The 25467-nt window shown below is 33.8% G+C and overlaps 3 protein-coding genes across 3 annotated transcripts; 1 reads left to right on the forward strand and 2 right to left on the reverse strand.

Annotated features, from left to right (window-relative positions):
• Nucleotides 1-4495: 4495 nt before the first annotated feature.
• LOC142547712 (auxin-responsive protein IAA4) lies at nt 4496-6591 on the forward strand. The gene is made up of 4 exons (XM_075656125.1): nt 4496-4841; nt 5060-5259; nt 5584-5683; nt 6077-6591. Exons 1-4 carry the CDS (start codon nt 4642-4644, stop codon nt 6150-6152), a joined length of 576 nt encoding a protein of 191 aa, XP_075512240.1. The 5' UTR covers nt 4496-4641; the 3' UTR covers nt 6153-6591.
• Nucleotides 6592-8421: 1830 nt separating this feature from the next.
• Nucleotides 8422-19860, reverse strand: LOC142547714 (alpha-mannosidase I MNS4). Its single transcript, XM_075656126.1, has 17 exons — nt 19626-19860; nt 18525-18644; nt 18334-18426; nt 17479-17565; nt 16939-17029; nt 16400-16455; nt 15796-15868; nt 15173-15282; nt 14459-14509; nt 13326-13414; nt 13108-13189; nt 12877-12990; nt 11962-12041; nt 11484-11619; nt 10807-10877; nt 10089-10332; nt 8422-9332 (listed from the first exon to the last, which is right to left on the reverse strand). Exons 1-17 carry the CDS (start codon nt 19740-19742, stop codon nt 9036-9038), a joined length of 1911 nt encoding a protein of 636 aa, XP_075512241.1. The 5' UTR covers nt 19743-19860; the 3' UTR covers nt 8422-9035.
• A 1021-nt stretch (nt 19861-20881) lies between these two features.
• Nucleotides 20882-25452, reverse strand: LOC142547715 (uncharacterized). The gene is made up of 7 exons (XM_075656127.1): nt 25219-25452; nt 23895-24024; nt 23644-23771; nt 22496-22634; nt 22074-22188; nt 21529-21592; nt 20882-21353 (listed from the first exon to the last, which is right to left on the reverse strand). The coding sequence occupies exons 1-7, from the start codon at nt 25384-25386 to the stop codon at nt 21057-21059; spliced, it is 1041 nt and encodes a 346-aa protein (XP_075512242.1). The 5' UTR covers nt 25387-25452; the 3' UTR covers nt 20882-21056.
• Nucleotides 25453-25467: the final 15 nt, after the last annotated feature.

Below are 25467 nucleotides of genomic sequence, written 5' to 3' on the forward strand. Positions count from 1 at the left end.
CTAAGTACAACTAATTTATAGTCGTGTAAATTCGAATTAACATTACAATCTCTCTGTAAAAGGCCAATTCAAGACTCAGATACATCTCTACGAACTACATATATTTTTTATCTATAATAGATTTTCAAGTAAAGTCAAGTTCTACTAATATATTTTCAAGCACACTCATAAAATATTATCTGATCTATTTGAAGGATATTATGTCTTTTTTCTATCTCACATGTGTATTTATTTTTATATCATTTAAAGTGTGAGCATTTGTAACTTGCATAAATAATCTTTTTGTGCAGATTTGTCTAAGTTGTGAAATTTGTATACTAAGATTTTCAATGAGACAACTGGTAAGTCCGGCTGAGGTGGGTATTTGTAATTCTTGTGATTATTGAAGTCTTTTATTGAAATCATTTTGGAAATATAATAAGGAGAGACATAGAAGGGGTTTGTCCTTCAAAATTCCATAAACAATCATCGGTTTTTTTTAGAATTTAATTTACCGAATTTGTCTACTATTTCTGGTATGGCTGTTTTGATAAGCTCGTGTTTCACTGAGTTCAGTCGGAATATGCCGCACTATTATTCGATAAGTTGTCTACTGCACTCAGAAGTTCAAGATTTGATCTTGATAGCTAACAACATTTGTGATTCCCAAAGTTTAACATAAGAAAATTTTGTGAGATATTTATCCACTCATTTTTAAAACATTTTCATTGATCCTAAAATCATAAATTGCAAAAAATGTAATTATTGAGACGTAGATTATATACATAGAGCATGGCGTAGAAGGGCTGGCATGAATAAATTAATAGAAAACAAAAAAATATCATTCCCATATACATCCGCATCTTAAATGAAAATTTGACTCGATGGGAATTATGACAAACATTGGGTCCTTTGAGCATATAATAGCTTTACGAGGGAATACACACGGATTTAATCCAAGAAACATCTGACCCCATATTAATTCAATAAATTTTATGTGTATTATATTCTAATTTGAATTTGATAACACAAATATTCTTTCATCGTCATCATATGAATATTCAACAAAAATTTAAAAATCACAAAAATTTATGTGGGACGGTCTCACGAGTTAATTTTTTAAGACATATATTCTATTTGAGTTACCATGAAAAAGTATTATTTTTATGTCAAAAATATTATTTTTATTGCAAATATGAGCATAGTTGATTAGGGGTGATCAAATTTTTTTATTAATCGTCCGAACCGAATTGCACCGCATTGTTTTTCATAATATTTTTATAAAAATCGCGATTAAAAATATTAATCATAAGCCGCACCGCATACGTGGTTCGGTTATTTTTTTTGGCCAAGAATCACATCAAACCGCACCGCTTAAACCGCTTGCCATAATATTGGACCTAGAATTATAATAATTTATAAACAACATATTCAAATAAAGACGTCGTCATTCATTATATCCCAATTTTCTTCAAAATTATTATTATTACAAATAAAACTTATCTTTTTTAATTATTCTTCATATTAGTCTTTTATTAAAGTATTTATTTCTTTTGCTACAATATTTTGTTTGAAGTTTGAAAGCTAAAAAATATAAAATAGTGTAAATGTCATTTTTTTTTGAATGTGTTGTGTTTTTGAATTATTAACTTAGTTATGAATCTTGATTATTATTTTATCTAATTTGATCTTTATATGTTTTGAACTATATTTATATTTGAAGATAATATTTGTTGTTGTTTTCAAATAGATTAGAATATATGTTCTAATATTTTTCATTAAAAAAAACCGTAAACCGACCGCAACCGCTTAAAATCGTTCAAAACCGTAAGGCTAATTTTTCATGTAAAACCGCGATTAATTTTTTCAAAATACTAACCGACCGCATATAGCAATTCGGTTTGAATTTTTTTAAAAAACCGCAAAATCGCACCGTGATCACCCCTATAGTTGATCCGTCTGACGAATAAAAATCAATGAGATCGTATCAGAAGAGACCTATTTTAACAAATATGAGTTCATCAATATATAAATATAAACTTACTAGCTTAACAAAATTTATCGATCACAAAAGTATACGACAAAAACTTGTGTGAGACAGTCTAACGGGTCGTATTTTGCGAGACAGATATCTTATATGGGGGGTCATCTATGAAAAAATATTACTTTTTTATGCTAAGAGTATTACTTTTTATTGTGAATATCGGTAGGGTTGACCCGTCTCATAGATAAAGATTCGTGAGATAGTCTCATAAGAGACCTACTCTATATATAACGATCGGATTATTTATGACATACACTATTCAAATCCATAACCCGATTATGGGGATATTCACTTTATGTTAAAATGGGTATCTTCATCGTATGATTAATGATTTTTTTTTTTTTTACCAGTTATGATTAATGATTTTCAAAACTGTATTTTATATCACTTTCGATTGAATTTGATTTAATTTTTAATGTCGACGTTTAGAGTTCTTAAATTATGTACAAATTGATATGCCATAGATTTTATTTTTTTATTTTTGAAAAATAAGTGTATGCAAACTACAATGATCCAAAACAAGTATGTGTAACCTTTCATATCTATCTGTCGTTTAATACGAGACTCTGTATTGTCACAAAAATATAAAGAAACAAAGTTGCGCATTTGTTAATAACTATAAATGTTGGTCTAGTGGTAAACATTTGATTCTATCAATTAACTTTTTAAGGTTGAAAATATAGATTAAATTTGAAAAATATAGATCGAGTATAAATTTGTACGAGGGATTGCCTTTTAATATAAGACTCTATATTTTTATATAAGAAAGGTACAAATTGTTCCACTGAATTTCCTTATATGTATTTTATGGATTATTATTTTAACCGATTCGTTTTAAAATTTGAAAACATATATTTTTTTTAGAAATACAATAGAATTTTGTTGTCAATATATATTTGATAGACGTATTACTCTATATTATTAGCCATATAACATGTTGCGTATCTATAATGATTTTTTTTATATATGAAAAAAACAAAATAAAAAGGATTTGTCATAAGTTTCGAGGACACTTTTATTTGAAAGCGACGTATCATTTCTTAATTTTTAAATTAATATAACATGAGAAAAAAAACTTTAAAAAATAATGAATACCACGGTTATATGATTAATTAATTATTTAAAAATATCATGTCATATCTTAATATATTGGATTATTTAATTTTTAAAATTATTATATGGGTAATAGAAAATTTGACAAAAATATTATATGGAATATAATATAATAACACAAAAAACTCACATGTGACGGTGTTACATATTAATTTTGTATAACAGATCTACAACAAGACCTGATTCAAGAAAAAATATTAATTTTTAAGCTAAAGTATTGTTTTTCACTTTACTTTAAGTAAAAAGTTGTGTGAGACGGTCTCACGAGTCATATTTTGTGAGACATATATATTATTTGAGTTATCCATAAAAAATATTATTTTTATGCTAAGAGTATTACTTTTTATTGTGAATATCTATAGAATTGATCCGTCTCACAGATAAAGATTCGTGAGATCGTCTCACAAGAGACATACTATTTCCTTTAAAGATGGATCAGATTGATCTTACTCTCGAAAACAGATATGTGAGATCGTTTCAAAATATATCTTACTTATTTGATTATATATTTTAAGGAATAAATAAAGATAGATTGCTGAAAAAAGATTAAACAAAATTAAAGGCGCTGTTATTAAAAACAAGCACAATCAGATATAATAATCAGTCAAAGATTTACCTTCTTCAAGTCTTTTACGAAAGTTATCAAAGCAACAATACCAAACTTTAAACATAAATGAGATAATTTACAAAGTATATACGAAATAATAATTAATTTAATTTTATTTAATACTATTATATTTTTGAGTAGAATAAGAATTTATAGAAAAAAATTAAAACTAAGAAAATATTAATAGTTGAAATTAATTTTAAAACCTTTTTTATTAAAAAAAATAAATTTAATTTAAAAAAAGAAATAAAAAAATGCCCTATATTGTTTTTAGATGGTAAAAATCTTGATCGTGCACATCTTTGATTTCTCTAAAGAAAGTGTAGGCTTGTCCCTATCATGTCCCCTTCATGCCTCCATTCTGCAGACATTTTTACACAAAGATTCCCACAAACGATGCCATTTTTTATAATTTTTTCGCATTAACTTTTGACAAAAATTCATGCAACACAGTTTCACAATTCATATTATACGAGACATATTTTTTATTTAGATTATCTATAAAAATATATTATTTTTTATTCTAAAAATATTATTTTTTATTATGAATATCAGTAGGATTGACCCGTCTTATAGATAAAAATTCGTGATACTGTCTCACAACATATGTTGAATTATCGTTGATTTGAAAATTTTAAATAAGCCATTCTCCCAGAAAAATAAAGAATCTTTGTGGAATTTTTTATTTGCAAAACTAATAATAAAATTACTGTAAAAAAAAGAGTGGAAAAAGGAGATGTCTTAGCTTTCTTGACCTATAAAAACACCATTCATTTTCCTAACTCGGGGCGACACGTTTTCTTTCGGAATCTCCAAAGAAACATTACTCAGAGCGTATTACGGATCTTGAGACGAAAAGGGATCCAAATTTCTTGAATTTTGAGCAAAATCTGCGGGAATGGAAGGTGTTTTAAAGGGCGATGTAAATGATCTAAATTTGGAGGCAACTGAGCTGAGATTGGGGTTACCTGGAACAGATGAATCTTATAGTACTGCTAAGAACAACAAGCGAGCCTCGCCTGAATCTGTCGAGAAGATTGGATTCAACGTCGATTCCGCGGCAAAGGCCGGCGACCCTGTTACTGTGCAGCCACCCAAGTAAGAAACTCACTCAACTTCGTCTTTCTTTTTCGTGTTCACCAGATGGCTTGTAAATTTTAGATATTAAGAAATAAATTTTTTAATGCTTAAGAAGTTAGATGATGGGAAGATAATTTATATTTTGACAGTAATTCTTATATGTTTTAAGGGAAAAAATCGCTCAAGTACATAAAATCTGCAACTGGCTTGTCGAATTAACTGGTATTTGATGACAGGGCACAGATTGTTGGGTGGCCGCCGGTGAGATCCTACCAGAAGAATAATCTCCGGCCAAATAAGACGGAATCTGAAACTGGGATTTATGTGAAAGTTAGCATGGATGGTGCTCCTTTTCTTAGAAAGATTGATTTGAAGGTTTACAATGGATATTCTGAGCTGCTTAAAGCTCTGGAAAGCATGTTCAAGTTCACCATAGGTAGGGATTTACATTTGTTTACGAGTTTTCGTTTTTTTTACATATAATATTGGCTCTGGGAAGTAGGGAATTTAGTTGATGATAAATGAAAGTAAGCTTATTCTTTTTATTATGTTAGATTAGATATGATCTTTGAAATTTTGGTTAGTTAAAGATGCTAATCTAATGTATTTGTAGAAAAGTTTAAAATCTTTTAAGTTAAGGGGCTGTTGTTATTTCTTGTATACATACTGTTAGCAAGTTCGAGTATATTTTGAGTTTCTTGATTCTTGGGGAAATTTATAACGAGGGATCTGTCTATACTTTTGGTGATCATCACATCAGGTGAATACTCAGAGAGAGAAGGTTATAATGGATCTGAATATGCACCTGCTTATGAAGATAAAGATGGTGACTTGATGCTTGTTGGAGATGTTCCATGGGAGTAAGTCCTCTGCTCTAATTTCGACCTCTTTATTTACTCAAAGACGGCAGGATAGAGGGATGGTTTGGAGCAAAACTTAAAATTTCAAAGAGATGTATGTATATAGAATCCGGATGTTAACTATGTGATATAGTGGTGATGTAGCTTTTTTATGAGATGGGGGGTGGGGTGAAAACAATACATGGATTACTGCAAATAATTTTTGTCCTTTTTTGTCTATGATTTTTTCAAATCTGATCTGAGCTTTCGTCCTCCCCTGACACATGAAATCCTTCTCCCACATGCTCGTCTAAAACCTTGAATCCGCACCCCAGCATACGTTTGTTGAACATGTACATTACATCCATTATCAATAACTATACTAGATAACTTGTTTGGATGGATTTTTTGCAGGATGTTCATCTCATCTTGTAAGAGACTGAGAATCATGAAGGGATCAGAAGCTCGAGGTTTGGGTTCCGGTGCGTGAGCTAAACACTGTTTCCGTGGGGGTTGTTAAGGATCGTGGGATCATCTGTTAGATGATTAGACTCCCATCTCCTGTTCTATATATATACTCGTCATGCCTGGTGAATCGGTTCTGAAGATGTTTTCGACAACGTTTGTCGTCGTGCTTATGCATACGTGAAATCCTAGATGGAATATCATTTGCAATAGATGATCTGGACTGCGAAAATAGGAAGTGATCGAAATGTATCCGAGGAAGATATAATTCCTTCATGTTTTTTCTGTCTTATCCCCCCATGAATTCACTAGGTTTATGTATATGTGTGCTACACGAAAACTGTAAAAGAAACTATCGTGGTTTTTATTATCCAGTGTATCGACATTTTACTTGTAATAAATCTATTTGGAGACTTATTTGCTTTTCAAGGAATTATATATGTTCAAGAATATTTGTTCTAATATTTTTATGCATTCTACTTGATCGAAAATCGCCCCAAACAGCTCAAAAACAAGATGGCTAAAATCTTCTTCATTGCATATTTGCATTGTGTTGGGCACATGTGAATATGATGAACTCCATCGTTGGATTTCGGGAAATGCGTGGATAATTTTGTAATGATATATGATATTTCATGGATGAGTCCATTATCCTTGGTACATCCTTGGCCCAAATGGAAGACAGGTTCATCAAGGACCTATGTATTCTCCTAGAAATACCAGGTTTGCGGATAATTCATTCACTATATTATTTTTCAGCAGCATCCTTAGCTGCTCTTCATTCATATCCCCAGTCTCTGACTTGAGCGTCAGAGGGACTACGCCAGGACACCCTCCTGACCCCCTTCTAACGGTCTTATTCGTGATTTCAGGCTAATGACAATTCCAAAACCTGCGTCTGGACTAGTGACACTTGCTGAAATCGGACCTTAAATTTCTCGTGAGTATCAATATCAATCAAGGTATGATGATATTCAAATAGGCAAAAAAAATTATTCAGTCGATAAGTCCAATATCTCGTGTATGTAGGAATCTTTTGTGGCGACGAATTAATATTTGTTGCACCTCGGGGATGTTGAATTTTCAACGAATTACTAGAATGTATAAAGAAAGCCAATGTTAAATTTTTATATATTATCATGTAGATTCAGTGAACCTCAATGCCAATTTTATATACTTATTATCCAGACAGACTCCACGAAAATATTTATGATTTTGCCAGAATCGAAATCTATTATTATATATTTGTAATGTTCTGTTGTTTTGTATGTTTTGAGTATATTCTTAGTTCCTGTTAATGTTATGGAAGAAACCATATTTTGAATACATTCATCGAACTGACAAATACATGCAATATATAGTTAACAATGTATTTTTTTTAGGTCATTGTAGTAGATTTCAAATCCATCTTAATATCGAGTCACTTGAAATCATTCTATCAAATATTTCATCCGGAGTAGGGATGTAAATTAACCAAACCGTTTGCGAGCTATTCGAAGCTCAGCTCGAAAATTTAATCAAACCAAACTCAAGCCTAAGGATATTCGACTTGTGAGCTCGCAAACGTGTTTGATAATAGGCTCGCAAACGTGTTTGATAATATAGTTGTTCTTTTTGTCGTTTTGGTTATTTATGAATGAATTTATATTTTTATGTCTGATTTAAAATTAGTTTATAGATATATTTAATTTTTAACAAGCTCAAATCAAGCTCAAACTTGAGCTCAATTCTATGCTTTACGAGCTCGAAAACGAGCCGAGCTCAAGTCACGCTTGTTAAACATGATAAACGAGCTATTAATGAATCAAGCTCGAGCCCGACTTGATTAACATGATAAACAAGCTTTTAACGAGCCGAGCTCGAGCTTTTTTCGAGCTTAGTAATTTCAATACAAACCGAGCTCGAGCCTGATAATAGAAGCTCGAATCGAGCTCGAATCGAGCTCGAACCTCAAACAATCCTAAACGAACCAAGCTCAAGCCTGATACTATTTGGTTTGGTTTGGATTGTTTACCTCCCTAATCCGGAGCCACATTTTTGTTTCTTTTCTTTTCTCTGCCTTCAATTCTACATTTCCGAAGCGTTTATAAAGAATGCTCGAAATGACGAAACCTATTTACCTCGATCGTTTAACAACCAGACCAGAATATGCTTTCACTGTAAAGAAAACTCAATCTTGACCTGAGAACTCAAGGCAGCTCCAACCTGGCTCGCATAAATGCACATCTGACTCGTATTTCAAAACAAACAATCCAAGAGACAAATAAGAATGAATAGACGCTCGGTTTAGAAAGTAACGGAACAGTAAGTTTTTCATATACTGCATGAAATGCAACGTTTTCAAACAAAGTAACAAGTCCCATATGAATCAATTGCCATATAAGGAAGAACACTGCAAGCCATTTAAACTTGCAGTTCCATACCCGCAAATATTTGTACGAAACTGTCTGAGCTTGCAGCTCCATGATTCCTCAAAAATTAAATAGAGCTAGTCCTTCACTTGATGCTAAATGTTAGACGGGATAAATCGGTAAGATTGCCTCACCTTGTAACATCCTATTCATACTCCATGAGCATGTCAACGCTAGAAGCACCGAACGAGTCCTCTAAAAACATCTCTAAAAATTGCTACGGAACAAGTTATGTATAACCTTAACCAGAGTTTAAAATTCAGTCAGTAATCCATATCTAACAGGAATCGTGTAGTTTGTATTCAGCTATGCAAACCTTTCCTCCCAAGTGCATGAAGAGAAATATTCAGGAGGTCAAATAACTTGAGCCTTCCGAGGTGTCTCCAAACTCGACCCTGGTTGATGGCCTGAAGCTTCAAATTGACTTCCAAAGCACTTTCAATCCTTGTGAAAGAATGAACAGCTTTCGGGATTATAAAATTTACCTTCAGCGAATCTCACTCCTTTACACGTTCTTCATTACTCTCTTCTGCTGTATCATCGTCCAGTTGAGGAACTCTGGGATCCTCCTTCAGTTCTTGGTTTGGATCATCCTCCAGGTCCTGGAGAATGCCAGGATCCTTGTTAACTTCAGAATCTGGGGACACAGTAATGGGATCTGAAACCACTATAATGGTTGAATTCAGAATCACTGAAGTCTGTGTTGAGCTTGCTGGCTCATTCTCAATATTGGTATCAGAAGTAAAGTACGGTATGCCAAATCTCTGCCCATGAGTTAGTCCTGGACAATACCCCTGCAAATGACAAGACTTGTAAAAAAATCTCCAGTCCAGGAAAAAAACTTTAATTTTTTTTGCAAGTTAACAAAAGAATTCTCCAATCTACATAAATAATGTTTGAAACAAAGCACTTAGTTTCCCTGATTACAGGGATTTTTGCATCATTACTCTATACGTTTGATAAAACAACATTTTTGGATTACAGCTGAAGGACCAACATAAGACAAAATTGGCAACATGCTACATCGTTATGATTTGTGGAGCATTCCAGGGAAACTCTATGCTCAAAAGGTCTGTATCTAAAATGCAGAAATATATAATTAATAAACCTAGTATGAAAATGTTGCAACCACAATATCAGAAACTGAAATTATATGCAAATAGAACTGATATGCTTTCCCAGAGTTAAACTTGTATACAAAAATCCTAGTAAGAGCTAGTATTCCCTAGCTAAGCTAGTCACAACAACCAACAAATAAAATAACTGAATGGCTAACTCAAAACAACTCCCTGCTCTTATATAACCCTTCCCTCTTCCCCAAGTTATTGCTTCTAGAATTCTTCCCATGACTGTAAGCTGACTTTGGCCCATTACATTTAAGCCCCTAACAGGAAACACATAACTTCTCCAAGGATACCGGACAACCTTCTTAGGCATGTCTAACTGAATACAACTAAACATATCATACAGAGTTCTCATGAAAGTGGGGTTAAGCCAGAGCACGAGCCATACATACTCTGGATATTTAGCATATGATACTTCATCCTAACCTTCATCAATCCGGAGAAATGTGATCTTTGTAAATTGGCATGTGGTAAAAAATTGGGGGAGTCCGAGACACTGTAGTATTCGCTTTGATTTCTATCCCTAGAGTCCTTGGAAATGTGTGAAGTGTATGTTTCCTGCCTCGGGTTTCCGCTTCTGCAGTATGCTCCAATGTATGAACAATGTTCAGTCACCAATGAAATTTGAGGAGTCGCAGGAAGTAAGTGGCCTTCCGTGCTAAAGATGTATCTGTAATGTTAAGATTCCGCGCAATTATGGTTGAGATAGGGAGGCAGATAAATTAATACAAAGTTATACTAATTGGGATAAAGAAAGAAAAAGAATAACACAATACAAGTGCCGAGAAATATAAACATATTCCACGAAGGAGCTATAATTGATAAAACAAAAGAAGATTTTAGCCTGCTTTAAGCCAATAACTCTGTCTGCTCATATGATTAACCCGTGGTTTTACTCTTCGACCATAGATAATTGATGAAACAAAAAAAATATTTTAGCTTGCTTTAAGCCAATAACTCTGTCCACTCATATGATTATCACATAGACAGTTCAGCTAATATCTATGGTCCAAGAGTAAAAGCACGGGAAGGTTTAACATTTGCCACTATGTTAGCATACTTAACCTTCAATTTTATGCTTCGCACAAATTTTTATTCAATTAACTTATTTGATGAAACATAACAGAGAACAAAAGCAACTCACTTGTATGGGCCAGTTTCAACCAAGTTATTTGGACCAGCTGCTAGATCAAATAGCAGCCACAAATATTTTACCTGAATTAATTCATACAAAATTGAGTGAAATATCACGATCAAATACACAAGCCAGCCAGAGAGGAAAGAAGAGAGAGAGAGAGAGAAATAAAATCATGTGATTTAGAAGAGGAACTCAATAAAATTAAAAAGTAACGAAACTGAAAGCGGTGCAGAACCAAATGCATGTATCTTTGAAAGTCTAAGTAGTTAGAGGACAAGACTCCACAAGATCATACAAAAAGAGTATGTATACAGCCACTGAGTGGTCTGTTGACAAGATGAATAGGTCCAGATGGTATCATACTTCAAATCAACGAGTTTTTATGTCTTGAACGTCCAATTCTTTATAATGCCCCATATTAGTTTCCAATGAAGAAGCCAGCAGTCGTTGATGTTTTCCTAAAATATTCATGCCAGTTGCAGAAACTACATACCAATACCAATTTTCCTTTGCAGTATTATTTCCAACTATCAGATTTGAAAATTAACAAATATGGTTCTATATAATATCAAAAGGAGCCTATAGAGTCTCAACTAAGCAAGGAGTCAAGGCGAAGATATTAGAGGTGATAGATGAACATGTTAAAGAATGTCAGACTTGAAAAGGAGACTCAAAGAACTTACAGTCTCAGCCAAAAAGAAGCTTTCCATGTGATCTTCCTGCTGGTGAAATTCTACATCCGATATATGACAATATCCACAAGTGCATCGAGCCCCATACTGCAAGCTTGCTAGTATGTCACGTCCCGCGTCAAGAAAACTGAGCAGTTTTGACAAAAGTCATATCTTAAACACATTGGGAAATTAAAATGAAACGCCAGGAGAATTGAGCTAAAAAATGGGAATATACAACCTCAGAGCACCAGAGGCAAATACAAAAACCACTTATTTAGTGTCTATGTTCCAAGATATGTGGTTTGTACTAATGTGGCCTATAAAAAAATTCTATAGGATACAAAGAATATGCAAACAGGAGACCCAAATATGGTGAAACCATCCTTGTTGGTTCTGTTTCACTCAAAAACAAGAAAATGTTTCAGCAAAAGATGTTTTGTTTGTGGGTGAGTGACATTAGTGGATTCTTCATAAAATCAACTACAACCTGGGATTTCGGGTAGCTTTATACAGCCAATATGTGCTTTCTATAAGTTCCGGGCGCAGTGGATAGCTTTTCTGACCTTGCTGAGATGAAAGAATAACAACTGATGAAAAATCATAATAGACGAACAAAATGAAAAACAATTGTTACCATTTACAGCTAAGTGCTCTACAGGTGCACTTTGGTCATTCAAAATTCACTAGATCTTATCTCGCTATGTGACAGACATCAATGCACCACATTTATTAGATGCCCTTATTAATAATTCATCAGCCAAACAACCTACGCAGGTAATTCCTGGGGTAAATGGAATTACTGACTCAAGAAAATAATTTAAGTGAGATGCTACAACTTAAACAAGGTTGAGAGCATATATAAAAATTATGTGGGTAGCAATCAAATTTACAAGCAATTGAAGATGCATTTTATTGAAAAAGTTCTCAATTAACTTGTCGTCTAATGAATATGAAACGTATATGAGTGTTGACACGAAGACAAGTTTTTAGATCTCAGTCAAACATAGAGCTTTCCATGCCTAATAATCTCTTTATTTCTTTCTCAACTTGAGGGCTGGGGTGGACTGCTGTTAAGGGGTAGAGGTGGCCAGCAACAGGAAGAATCCTCTAACTCATATGGGGGCAGTGCAAGAATTTCATTATTTTTTGTGTTATTTTAGCACGGTAGCTATTCATCTTAGCAACCGGTGTCACAAAGTTATATGTTCACAAACTCCTGTCTCCACTGTCCAAACTAGATGTCAACTGACATAAATAAGAATTTGTAAGTTCAACGATCTGTAGGTGTTTCACTCTGGTAAAATGACAAATTAACAAAATTCGAGCAAATAAAATGGAAATGGGGAAGCCCAAATCCTTGGATTAACACATACGAACAAAATGATAACAATAATCAGCCAACCTGAACATTGAAAGTGGCCAGATTGAAACCTTCTGGAGTGAAACCATAACGTTTCCAGACACTGAAAAAGGCAGCATGTGTTTTAATTGCAGGCTCAATATCCCCAGCTAGAACCTTCAAGAAGCATTGTGAACTGTTCAACTTACTCATGTTCAACTTACTCATAAAATTAGAACTTGCATGACTCCATGATAAAACGACAAGATATAAAGTTTAACAATAAAAAAACACCTGAAGTCCAGGCCAAAATGCCTGAAGGCTATTAAATAAGGGCCAGACAAGGGCTGCAGAATTCATGTTTACCTCTACATACCTACATACAATAAAAAACATCACCAGAACATTTGTAATGTGAAAAAAGTGGCAAAAATTAAAAGAAAAAAGGCAAATGTTTGAATACATCTGGAATAATATGTAACTAGAGGCAGTTGGAACATGAATTTACATACCATGGATCATTATAAAGATAGTGCATTGCAGCCCTATAAGCTTCTTGGAAGATGAACAAATACTCTTCATCACCAAACAACAAATAAGCCTGAAGCCAACTCAACGATGATTAAAGGGGTGGTAAAACAATTTGCATATCCCACAAAATAAGTTTTGAAGTTCAAAGAAAGTACCAAAATACAATATATATATATATATATATATATATATATATATCATGAAGTAAATATCTAGAACATAATTAAAGGAACGTTAACTTGAGTTGCACTTTGAAAGAATTATTTGTTTTGGGAAATGATTTGAAGAATGGATTTTAAATGATGTATATCTAGGTTCATCTGGGGTGCATTTGAATTCCAGTAGAATTACTACTGAAAATACTAAACTTAACATAGAGAGGATTTGAATTCACTTAAATTTATTATATCCAAACAAGTCAAAAAATTTGAAATTATGGATTTGAATTCCATAATTTCAAAATTCATCAATTCTAACATAACCTAGGTCAAATCTCTAAAGCTGATGTGGTATTCCAGTGTGAAATTAAAGTATGGAAGACTTGTTTGAATTACATGCCTCCTCAATGAATCTTCAAATGAAAGGATGGATAATCCAAATAACTGATGAGAGATAAGTTCAAGTTGCCTTAACAGTAAACATGATTGAGGGTGTTCAAGGGTTACAAGAGAAGTCCTAAGTTATATTGGTCATATGCTATTTGACAAGATCAGGTTGTAGATCGTAATCCAATGAGTTTTAGTAAGGCCTCGTGATGTTTTTATAAGCCAAGACAGGGAGTGGAATTAATATGCGTTCTAAAGCAGCCACAATGGTCACATCATATATAATAAGGAATGCTAGTAGTTGGATTTTAACAATTTGGTGACCAAAGCGACACCAAAAGCTTTGAACAGGCCACTATACATTGGAAGTTAGAACAAGTAGAAAAATGAACATCAATATTAGCAAACATCTGAAATGCAAGAAAAATGTTCCAGGAAAACTTTTGTAACATTTAAAAGGTCATCCTCAATATTACCAGGAGACATAATACATAAAAAGAATAAATGGAAAACAAAAGAGATCCGTATGAAATACAGAAAGTTCTCGACATAGTTCTAACAGGACTCACCTTTAATAGATATTCATAGAAAGAGTCTATACTTGTCCCAATTCCCGCATCCTGCAACCCAACAAACAATTGCAGTTTACCAACTCCACTATCCCTTAAAAGTTACCGAATTAAGTTAATATACTCACTTACACAAAAATACTTAAATATCAACAAGGAAGGTTCTCCAATTCAAATAAATCAAAGAAAGAATAAGGCATCATCTCTGTTACGTCTCAATCCACAAAACTCCAACAAAACCAGTAATAAAAGAGAATATTAATTGTTAAGATCTATAAAGAAAATGACCAATCTTCACGAGAAGAACGGCCCCTTAGAGCAGAAAATATTCATAACAGAACATCTTCCCTCTCCCCTAGCATTGGGTAGCAAAAACTGTCATAAAATTCAAATCTACTAAAATAACTAATCCCACCCCATTTTATTCTTGACACGAACAAAATAACTAAACCCATTTGGATACAGCCCACTATTACCCATAAACCCAAACAAAATATTACGCCTAAGCCCAAGCCCAAGCCCATAACAATCTCTCAGATGATAACACCCTTATAGCACAATGAATAAAGAAAAAATTGCGAAGGAAGAAAAGAATTGCATAATTAACAGAACAAAAAATGAAATCATTATGTCCGATAACCAAGCATGGTAAGACATGAACCACAGAAAGAAACATCCATCTCCTTTTTATAGCTATCACGTTGAAAAACTAACCTTCTGAGTCCATTCACCAGAAAAAACATCTATATGAGCACCAACTAAATTAATCCTTGAACGACGAGACCAAAGTCCTCGAACAGCATTTTTTGTGACTTGCTCAAAAACTGTATTTACCATGAAGGACAGCGGGGAGTGTAAGAAAATATTAAAATTTCCTTGCAGTATTACATGGTAGCAGGTTGAGCTTTTCTAAAAGAGATAAAAACACATTGAATTCTGGTGAAAAGGCATTAAACTGAATCATCTTGTTGGATAAACTTTTTATTACAGTGACCACATCAAACATGTTTTTGTTTATTCAAAGGTCGCCGGTTGTAAATGTTTTATGGTGCATAATATAGAAACCTCAACATTAACTATGAAGTAAGATAATTAGATAACAAAAATGATTCTAGTCCACTGCCTCTTTAGACAATGTCAAAGAGCAACCCTTAGAAATATTCTCATTATGCAATCTTCTCGGAGAATATTTGATTTTCGCTTCTCTCATATGAGACAAATTGCACTTTCATGACATGATATTCTTTGATAGTAATTAATACAACACATGCATAAGAAATACTGATAAAAGTAAACAGAACTTGATAATAATATTCAAAAATCATTTCAATACTTACTGGGATCATATGTCAGGCGGCTGAGCACCCCAAACTCTAATGTCAGGGTTCCACCACCAGCTGTTGATGTTATCTACGCACATATGATCTTCAAAATTATTAAATAATTTTCATTTTATACAAAAAAGATAGGCAGAGACGAGCGAGAAAATAAAAGCATCATAAATGAATCAGATCTAATCAACAAACTTGGTCTCCCACCAGTCAGATCATCATCAATTATTCACTGTATATAATCACACGATCTCAGAATCTAGAGGAAGATATGGTATCACGATTGGAACTTCCCATTGTCTGGTTGAGAATACACGGCGTAAAAAATTCCATGGTATTTAACATTGCATTCGACCGACAGATTTGATGGATTTGGATTTCAAATTCTTATCATGGAAACATTCAAATTGTTTGGGTAATTTTCCCACGCATTTCAAATTCCTCATTTTCAAGTTTAAATTGATTTTGAGCTAAAATAAGTGTAATAAAATACCCACAAAAGTTCAAATACCACAAATCGATCATTATATATTATTTCTTATAGTTTTATTACTAATAATGGAAGTAAATAGTACTTGAAGAGGGAAAAGAGAATACAAAGAAGCTTTGCCTTGCTTTCGTTTTCATCAACACCGAGCAATAGGTTTACGGATCCAAAAGGAATCCCTGCCACAAAAATAACAATTAATAGTCATAAGACCACAAAAACCTATAAGAAAAGGTTGCATATTCATTAACTAAATATAAATGAAGTTAATGACATGTCTATTTGTGTTAACTTTCCAATTTAATCACTTGTTTCAACCACTGAGATGTTTCGTTAAGATGAAAAATATGCAAAAATGCAATCGTTCTAACAAGCTGATGGGAAAAAGGCAAGGATAGCATGTTCTTAATTGATAAGACAAATGATGAATATTATTTTTTTAACTGGTTTTTCAAAACCGTTGACCGACAAACTTTTTCAGTTTCTAATTATACCCTAAAAAAACAGTAAGCAATTAGGTGTATATTTATTCATAACTTACTGAAGTTCAGAATGCTACCAGAAAAAAAATGCGTAGTTTTATAGAGGAACAATAAATTAATGTGAATACAGTTTTTAACAATAAATTGGTTCTCAAAATTTGCAAAAATGTCAAATTGTACCTGTAGGAGTATCAAAAGCAGGTAACATCCTGCGACCTAAATCCTCTGCTAAGCGAAGTAGCTCATCATCATATGAAGGTATCCTCATGCCCTAGAAGTTCAGAATCAGCATTCATAAATTCTGAAGTATTGAGCTTGAACTAGCACAGTCATTTTAAAATTTCCGAGGATGAACAAGAGTTCTCCAATAATTTTTATCAGCCTTAGGATTAAATAATGCAGCTGGCAAAGACCCATCAACACTTGCTTCCCAAAAAAATAAAAGCATAGATACAACAAAACTTTTGAAGTTGAATGTGACCTACATAACTTGGATTTTCTAAAGGCTTTGAGGTAACTGCATTAGCTACTTAAAATGGGAAAACAAACACTTGCTAGCTTAACAATGGCTTGTTGTCACTTGTTCTATCTTATGTCATAATGACACCAGAAACTAATTAGATATAAAAGGATAAATAACCAATAATTTAAAGCAAAAGGTAAATTTTAAAATTTTCATCAAATAGTAGCACAAAAGGTGTTGATAGCATTATGTTTTACCGTATTATAATCACTTGCAAGGAGATGAGCAGACAATAAACCTCCAAGTATCCTTATAGTAGTTTCGAAGATGGAAACGGTCTTATTCTGCAATACAAAGCAAAAAATTTTAGTCGGAGAGATAAACCACAAACCAAAATGACACCTACAATTTTTTAACGCTTCACCCATCCAGACACTTCCGAACAACAAGAAGACAATGTATACGTAATATATATGAATAAACTAAGTTAAGTAATGGTTCACCTGATCAGTGTTATACCACTTTAAGGTCTGGTTCTAGATGGTGCATTTTCCTTGAATATAGTCATTTGATAAAGGTTTAACAGTGGTTCTTTGCTTCCAAGGTGTTTTAAGTTTTCAAGTTAACTAGTTCCACCTGAGAAGTCACAGACTATTCAAGTGCCATAAATGAAATGCAGAGCCCCATTTCACAATAAACTTACTACTTCTCACAGTGGAAGGGATCATTGATTTCGCCAAATGCATGAACCATGTCAAGTCACGTCTCATTAAATTAACAGTTCACAGCAATAAAAAAATAATATGTTTGTGCTGTTTGTTTTCCATTTTACTATTGAAAAACAGAAGAATAAATCTGGCGGGCTGATTAGAAAGATTACATCGTTATAACCAATTAACATCATAACAAACCAGTAGAACAACACAATAATATATATTCTTATGTATTCCAGAAATGGGTGCATTATAGGCATGTGTCTTATCTCTAGCAGGGCGAGGAGAAAAATTAGCAATAATACACTGAACCTTATTATCACAATAAAGTGACAACCAGACCAGGTAGATATTTCGAAGTTCATTTCCACATAAAACAAATATGAAGTCCATACTCACAATATCAAACCGTAGATTTTTACCAATCCATTCAACAGATGCTGAGAAGCGTTCTTGATCACCAAGCAAAGCCAGTGTGTCTAGTGAATCAATCTGAGCAGGCAAACATTACAGCAGAATTACTAAAAAAAGATTGATAACCGTAACTAAGAATAACAGTCATTAAACAGATTAATGGCAGTGAATCTCACCAATGTTAAAGCATATCCTCCAAGAGTATCTTCCCCACCACATGATAAAGGTTTCAATTCATCACGAGGAAATGCATGCTTCATGTACCCATAAAATGCATGATAAAACATTTCACGCACCTAAATTACACACAATAAGGTTCACCATCAAAAGGACATACTTTTAACTTGTGCGAAAAGAAAAGAGCAGGTATACTAGAATACTCTTAAATCAATGGAAAGAACAAAAATTGTACCATTAAAATTGCATAATTCCATCCACTCTTGTTCACTTGAAAAAATCACGGCCGTACAACCAAATATTATTGATTCTCAATAGAGCCTGAGATTTATCTTGACGGGGAAATCCAAATCAATCACAGTTTTCCTTTTGTCTAAATATATCATTAAGTTCTCATGAACAAAAAGTGAAGTAGAAACTATATCCTATCACATTCTGACTTCATCTAATCTCAGGATAAACATATCAGACGATACCCACAGTTTTTGTAAGTTGTAAGTTACATAAAGTTATTCAGCAAATTTATTGGAATTACATTATCATCCCTGTTCTCATCCTCCAAATCCCCAAGAAAGAAGGGGCTCAGTTTCGGAACCAAACAGGGAACCATGATTTTCTCTATTCCGATGCATGATATAAAGCAGCACTTGATACATAAAACATATAATTAGCAGGCGACCCCACCCGGAAGCACAGTTTCACCATCCCAAATTGAAATGCTCGAGCTTGACACCTAATTACCTAATAGACCAAATCCCACCATTCAATTCTATCGTGATCCATCCCACCTAACAATGAGGAACCCAGCTGGTCTTGAAAACACAACTGATGCATTTTAAAAAAATAAAATAAAATAAAATAAAATCGCCGCTCAATTAAATTCTTGGGTATCCCCAGCAGCTAAATTATCTGCCATTCAGTTCATTACAGCCTTGAAGCATAGAAACATCTCCAATAACACAAAAAACATCCAAAAAAAAAACTCAGAGAAAAGAACAAATGATCCATGATACGATCACCGGATGATTGTGACTCCATCATTAAAAGGAATTCATCCAACATTTCTTAATTTCCACCATTGACGTAAACTTGCAGTGTACCTCATCTCTGAGCTGCTTCGCCTCCTCCTTGGTGACACCTTCAGAGAGAACTTCAAATGCAAAATACCCAGAAAACAATAGTAAAACCAACAAAATGGGTTTCTTGGAAACTCCCATAGATCTCTGTGTGCGCGTTGTTTGTCTGAGTTTGGGGCTGTGAAAGAGAGAGAAGGGGGAGATCGATATACCCGACGAATACTTCGAAACTGAACCGAATCACTGTCGGAGCTAAAATCGTGCAAAAAGTCAATAGCGACTCTCACTTGAATTGATTATCTGATAAGCGCTTTTTAATTTCAGTGAAAAGTAATTTTTCCCTTTTAAAAAAAAGTATAAATAAAAGAATTATTCTTAAAACACTCTAATTTTTCAAACACAAAAAAAAAAAAAAATCCAATTCCTAATCAATTCTACACTCAAGCTTAAAGCTAAAATCTTTTTAGGTCAATTAATTCCAAGTGAGAAAAATATTTTCGGATTAAATTTATCAATGATACCATTTAAAATAATTATTGAATATTAGGAGAAAAGAAGAATAAATTTTATATGTCAAAACTTGGTTTTTGGTAAGTTAGGATTAACTGAAACTGACCTACAAAATTTAGCATTATTTTTTAGAGTCAACGTGAATTCGTAGTGGACAATTGACTTGAATTTGGATTTTGTTGTGTTTGCCCTATTGAATTTGTCATATTTAATTATATAATATTAAAATAAAATGCGTAGACATAATAAAAGTTTGACTTTTTTTAGAAATAAAATTCAAGACATATTTAAATTAAATAAAAACATTAAATTTTAAAAAAAGGAAAACCAAATTAATTAGTATTGCGACCAGGTGGACAAATATTTTTACAAAAAACCAATCAGTATTCTAATATGTTTTCCGTGAAACCAATCGACTATAAAACATACTCATGGATGTTTCACAAATATATATATATATATATATATATATATATATAATAGTGTCTTGTGAGACAGTCTCACGAATCTTTATCTGTGAGACGAAAACCCTACCAATATTCACAATAAAAAGTAATAATTTTAACATAAAAATTAATATTTTTTTTATGTATGACTCAAATAAGAGATCCGTCTCGCAAAATATGACCCGTGAGACCGTCTCACACAAATTTTTGCCATATATATACACGCACACTCTCACACACTTTCATGGATCTTTGAATTTCATGTTGAACCTATATATAGTTCACCTATTCAACCGATAGAATGCAACAACAATCTCCACATAGTTGTCCCTACATGACCCAAATTAATTCAACAAATTCAACAACAGCCAGAAAATTTTAACCGTAAAATCGAATATTCTACTATCAGTCAGCAGACAAATTCGACTGTGTGAAATAAAACGACGAGGTACATTTTTCAAGTTAAAATTGGAAAGGCCCTGAGTGCTAGATGGTTAAACTATGATGCCGGTTGCTTTTTTTTCTTGGGCCTTCTCTTGCGACGAGGTTTTCGAGCATCAGAGTTGGAGCTTTGGTTACCACTGTTGCCAGTGGTTGAATCCATGTCGCAATGTTTTCTGAAGGAAGGCCTGCTGATGCTGCTAGATGTGTTGCTAGAGGTTGATAATTCGGCTCTCTGGTGTGATGGCTTCTTTCCTGAAGATCCAGTAAATCTTGATTTATTATGAACGGAACGAGGAAACGGTTTATTTGATGGTCTAGGTGGTGGCATGAGAGCACGAGCAGAGATCTGCCTCTGCATTAATAACAAGTAGAAGTTATGACCTTTTCAAACACTATAATCGTAAACATCTTTGGTTAGAACTCTTCCGCGTTTCAAATTCTCAACAAAATTTAGCTTTTTGCACACATCAACAAATATTTGATCATGGAATAACTACGATTGGCAAGCTTAGAATTCGAATACTAACCTGATTTCTTTCATCACTTGACATTCCGGATGCTGCTTTACCTGAGGCACTCGAGACTTGCTCCCTGAAGAAAATACAGAAACGGTTTCCTGATGTCATTTGGAGATAAAAAAGAGAGTATGCCTGCTACATTATCAAAAAAATTGATATGACGCGTGTGTTATTAGGAAGTCCAGGATTAGTGATTATTACCTGCAGCCTCGGCATCATGGGCAGGTTTTTATTTTCCATTTCAAACTTGTAAGAGTTTAATATAACGTTCTCTTAAGTTGAGTTCATGTACATATGCCAATAAAAAGGTTTTGTGGTATTTCTATCAAACAAGCTTTAATCACGTAACGATCCACCAAAATGGTATGAATACAACACATCTAACTATTTTGTTTATGACCCTTCAAAAACAAAAAACACTTCAGATGTTGGGATTTAAGATCAGCATCAAATTCTACATGTCACTGAACAGGTATAAGGAGGCTGGCAAAGCCAGGATTCAACAAAAGAGAATGTTCGGTTTTGAAGAATAAAACAGAAATCTCTCCCGATACCTTGTGCTTTTGTCTGTCCACTCATCATCTGCATCAGCATCATCACTAGAGCTCCCATTTAAGAAGAAATCATCATCGCTTGGATCCAAAAGCCCATCATCCTCGCTCCCTGTTTCTGTTACCGAGTTCAAGCAAAAAATATAAGTTCTAAGCATCAAGCACAAAATAAAAAGAAACAAAAACAAGAATATCTCGAACTGTTTATGGGTGCTGACAAACAAAATTCTCATCTTCACGACTCGTTTAGGACAAGTAATTTATGAAAGGAAAACCTTATAAAGTTTCAACCAAGGAACTTCACAACAATGACATGTAAAGACATTTGTCAGGAAAGTAAAGGGTAAAAAAATTAAGGTTCTTCGACAAAATTCAAAAAAACAAACATAAGCAACTTTCTAGTGCGAGATAGGAAAAATATGTACCTTCCAAATCCTTCCCACTGGCTGCAGCAGCAATCAAATTGGCCTTAATTTGCTGACGTAAACCATTTCTTTTTTCTACAATTTCAGTCTCATCACCTCCCATAAATAATGAAACATACTTCTCTGTTTTTGGGAAGAACTAGAATTCAATTACAGAGAAGAAAACAAAAAAGAACAAAGAGTTAATACCAATGTGATAGAAACTAAAAATGCACATGATCTGGAAATGAAGAACTGCCTACAAAAACCCAATTACCTACAAAGTACTATGAGAATCATGCTTATATATTACTGCAGTAGAGTGATGAAGTTAAGATCCCAAGTAGAATCAATTTCAAGCCCATGTTAACATTGTGATGGTGCTTACAAATTTGACAAAATTCAGCCTTGGTTTTGAAGGTCCACCATTACCACATATCAAGTTGAAATTATGAAACACTACCTAAACTATTTTGAAAACTAGAAAGCTAGCTAAACTTTTGGCTGCCGCTGGGGTCGTTGAAGGTCAACAGTGGGGTATTGCATGTTTTCAATATATCTCTCCAGACACTAATGCTCTAATACTCAGCCACATAGTTACTTTTGTATTGGTGATGGAGGATATGAATAGCAACCAACTAATTTTCTTCTTCCTTCCTGCTTCTTTCCTGTTTAGGCAAAATAACTATTAAAACAAATGGCTAAACTTTTAAAAGACACCGTAGTATCTTATGGTTGATTCTGCCACACCAGAGACAAGAAACGACATGTTTCTCTCTTCTCTCTTCAGAGTGATAAGGCTGTAATACCATACAAGAAGTAATAAGAGAAATTTACAATTGATGCAAAAAACAAAACTGCAGGCGTTCATATAAGTCAAAGGTGTAAATCCAAAAGGAAATAAATTATACTAAATTCTTCAAAATAAATAATCCTGATAAACCCATTTGTCATCATAAACCTAAAATAATATATTGACTCTAAAAGGCCACATGAAGACCAGCTCAGTACGTTGAGTTGGCCACCAAAACCAAATATCCTGAACTACTTTAGATCAACACAAAGCATTAAAATGCCTGAGAAAGAAGATACCGCCCAACTTAGATGCCCATACATAACATAAAAAACAAGAGCATAAATAATAGAAAGCAAGAGATTCCACAGCTTACCCTGACATATTCAAGATCTTCTTTCAATTTAGAAAGTTGCTCAGCAATCTCTGCTTCCTGTGCCTGACCAGCAGAAGCACGCTGCTGCTTTTCCAACCGTCTTATCCTCCGTTCAATCTTTCTTCTCTCTAGACATACAAATTAATGACCAGGTCAATTGCAACAAACACTTTACAGTATCATGTATAGTACCCAGTTTGGCACATTGAACATAGATAGGAACATGCAGAATAGTCATAATTACTCCATACCAAAAAATTTGATCTTTCTGTCCCGCAAGAAAATCTTTCGTTCCACAGCAAGACGATTGTGAATCTCCTGTTGTTTCTTGAGCTCCTCCAACTTCTTCTCTTGGGCCTCTTTAACTTCAAGAGGCAGATCCTGCACAATGGTTTATCTTCAGTTAATCATATCAAGATAAAAAAAATCCAACAACGAAATACAGCAAATTCAATTTGGTCCATTAATAACCTCAAAGAAATTGAAAAGCGGGGGTGGAAAAATTAATCCAATTAAAGAGAAAATTATGCTCTAAAGAGAATACAATGAAGACTGGTTTCAAACTCGAGACTCTGACGAGATTGAGGAATTAATAGAGGAAACTGAGATGGTAAAAACAAAAGACGGATTTCAGTGCACTTTCTCTTGGACATAATGATTATAAAATTTATAAGATCCACAAAAATATATGAACATCGTGGAGAAGTAAGTGAAATAATGTATAATTAACAGACTCTGGAAAAGATCCAACCCCAAATTTTCATTCAAGAACCCTGTACCGATGCTTAGCCTGCAAAACACATACACAGAAAGTCTTTTTCTTTTCAGTTTCAGCATCTATAACATCTATGCAAATCCAGGAAGCACTTGTTTATCCTTCTCAAACACTCTTTTACTAGCATATAAATTCATTTACTATGTATGTCCAACTGAACTACGCACAATAAATATTGTTCCGTCATAACATCAAGTATCGAGTGTGCTTTGGAAGATGATGTGCATATCAAAACCCGAAGCTACAAGGGCGACCTATAGTCCGAAGAATAGATGCAGAGGAGTTGAATGTGACGACGGATTAAGAAAAAATCATGTGAAATTTTAAAACAAAAAATGCTTCAAGGGGTCCAAAATAGGCTACAAATTTCAACTCACTTGAAAATAACAAAAATACTCAATCCAGTTTATGCACACCGATCCAATTGAACTCGATCAAAAAAAAAAATAGGACTGGCTAATAACCTAATTTAGCTCAGAACTGCAAGAGTGAAAGACGTAAGCATCTAATGTAATTGAGGAAGAATAAATTCCCAAAGATTAACCCTTTTCATTTCCTATTACAACAAACTCAACTCTACCTCGAAAACAAGAGCCGCACTAAATTTATAGCTCCGCTTCGAGCATCGAGGAAAGAATAAATACAAACGCGGCTAGCTTTACGCTATTCTAACAGGCTTGTCCAGCAACCAATTCAACAGCAACCAGTAACATTATAAATCAAAACGAAACTTATACATTCAAGAACAAAAATTTGTGCGTGCTCGTGTGGTGGGAAGAAAGCGGATGACGAGTTCATACTCTGCGGAGCATGCGTTCAACGGAGCGAATTTGAGTTTTGAGAGAGACGGATTTGGGTTTGCCCTTAGGCTTGGACTTCTTGTCCACCGTGAGGGCTTTAGGCCGCCGGTTCCCCGCCGTGTTTCGGACGGCAGCGGCTCTGCGCTTACCGTAGCCTCCGTGGGCCATTTTTTTTTATACCGAAATTACTCCCCAACCTCTTGCCAAGTTTTCCATCATGTATTATGTATACAACCCACGCGACGTCGT

The sequence above is a fragment of the Primulina tabacum genome, chromosome 5 (assembly GCF_025594145.1).
Source record: "Primulina tabacum isolate GXHZ01 chromosome 5, ASM2559414v2, whole genome shotgun sequence".
NCBI classification, from domain to species: domain Eukaryota; kingdom Viridiplantae; phylum Streptophyta; class Magnoliopsida; order Lamiales; family Gesneriaceae; genus Primulina; species Primulina tabacum.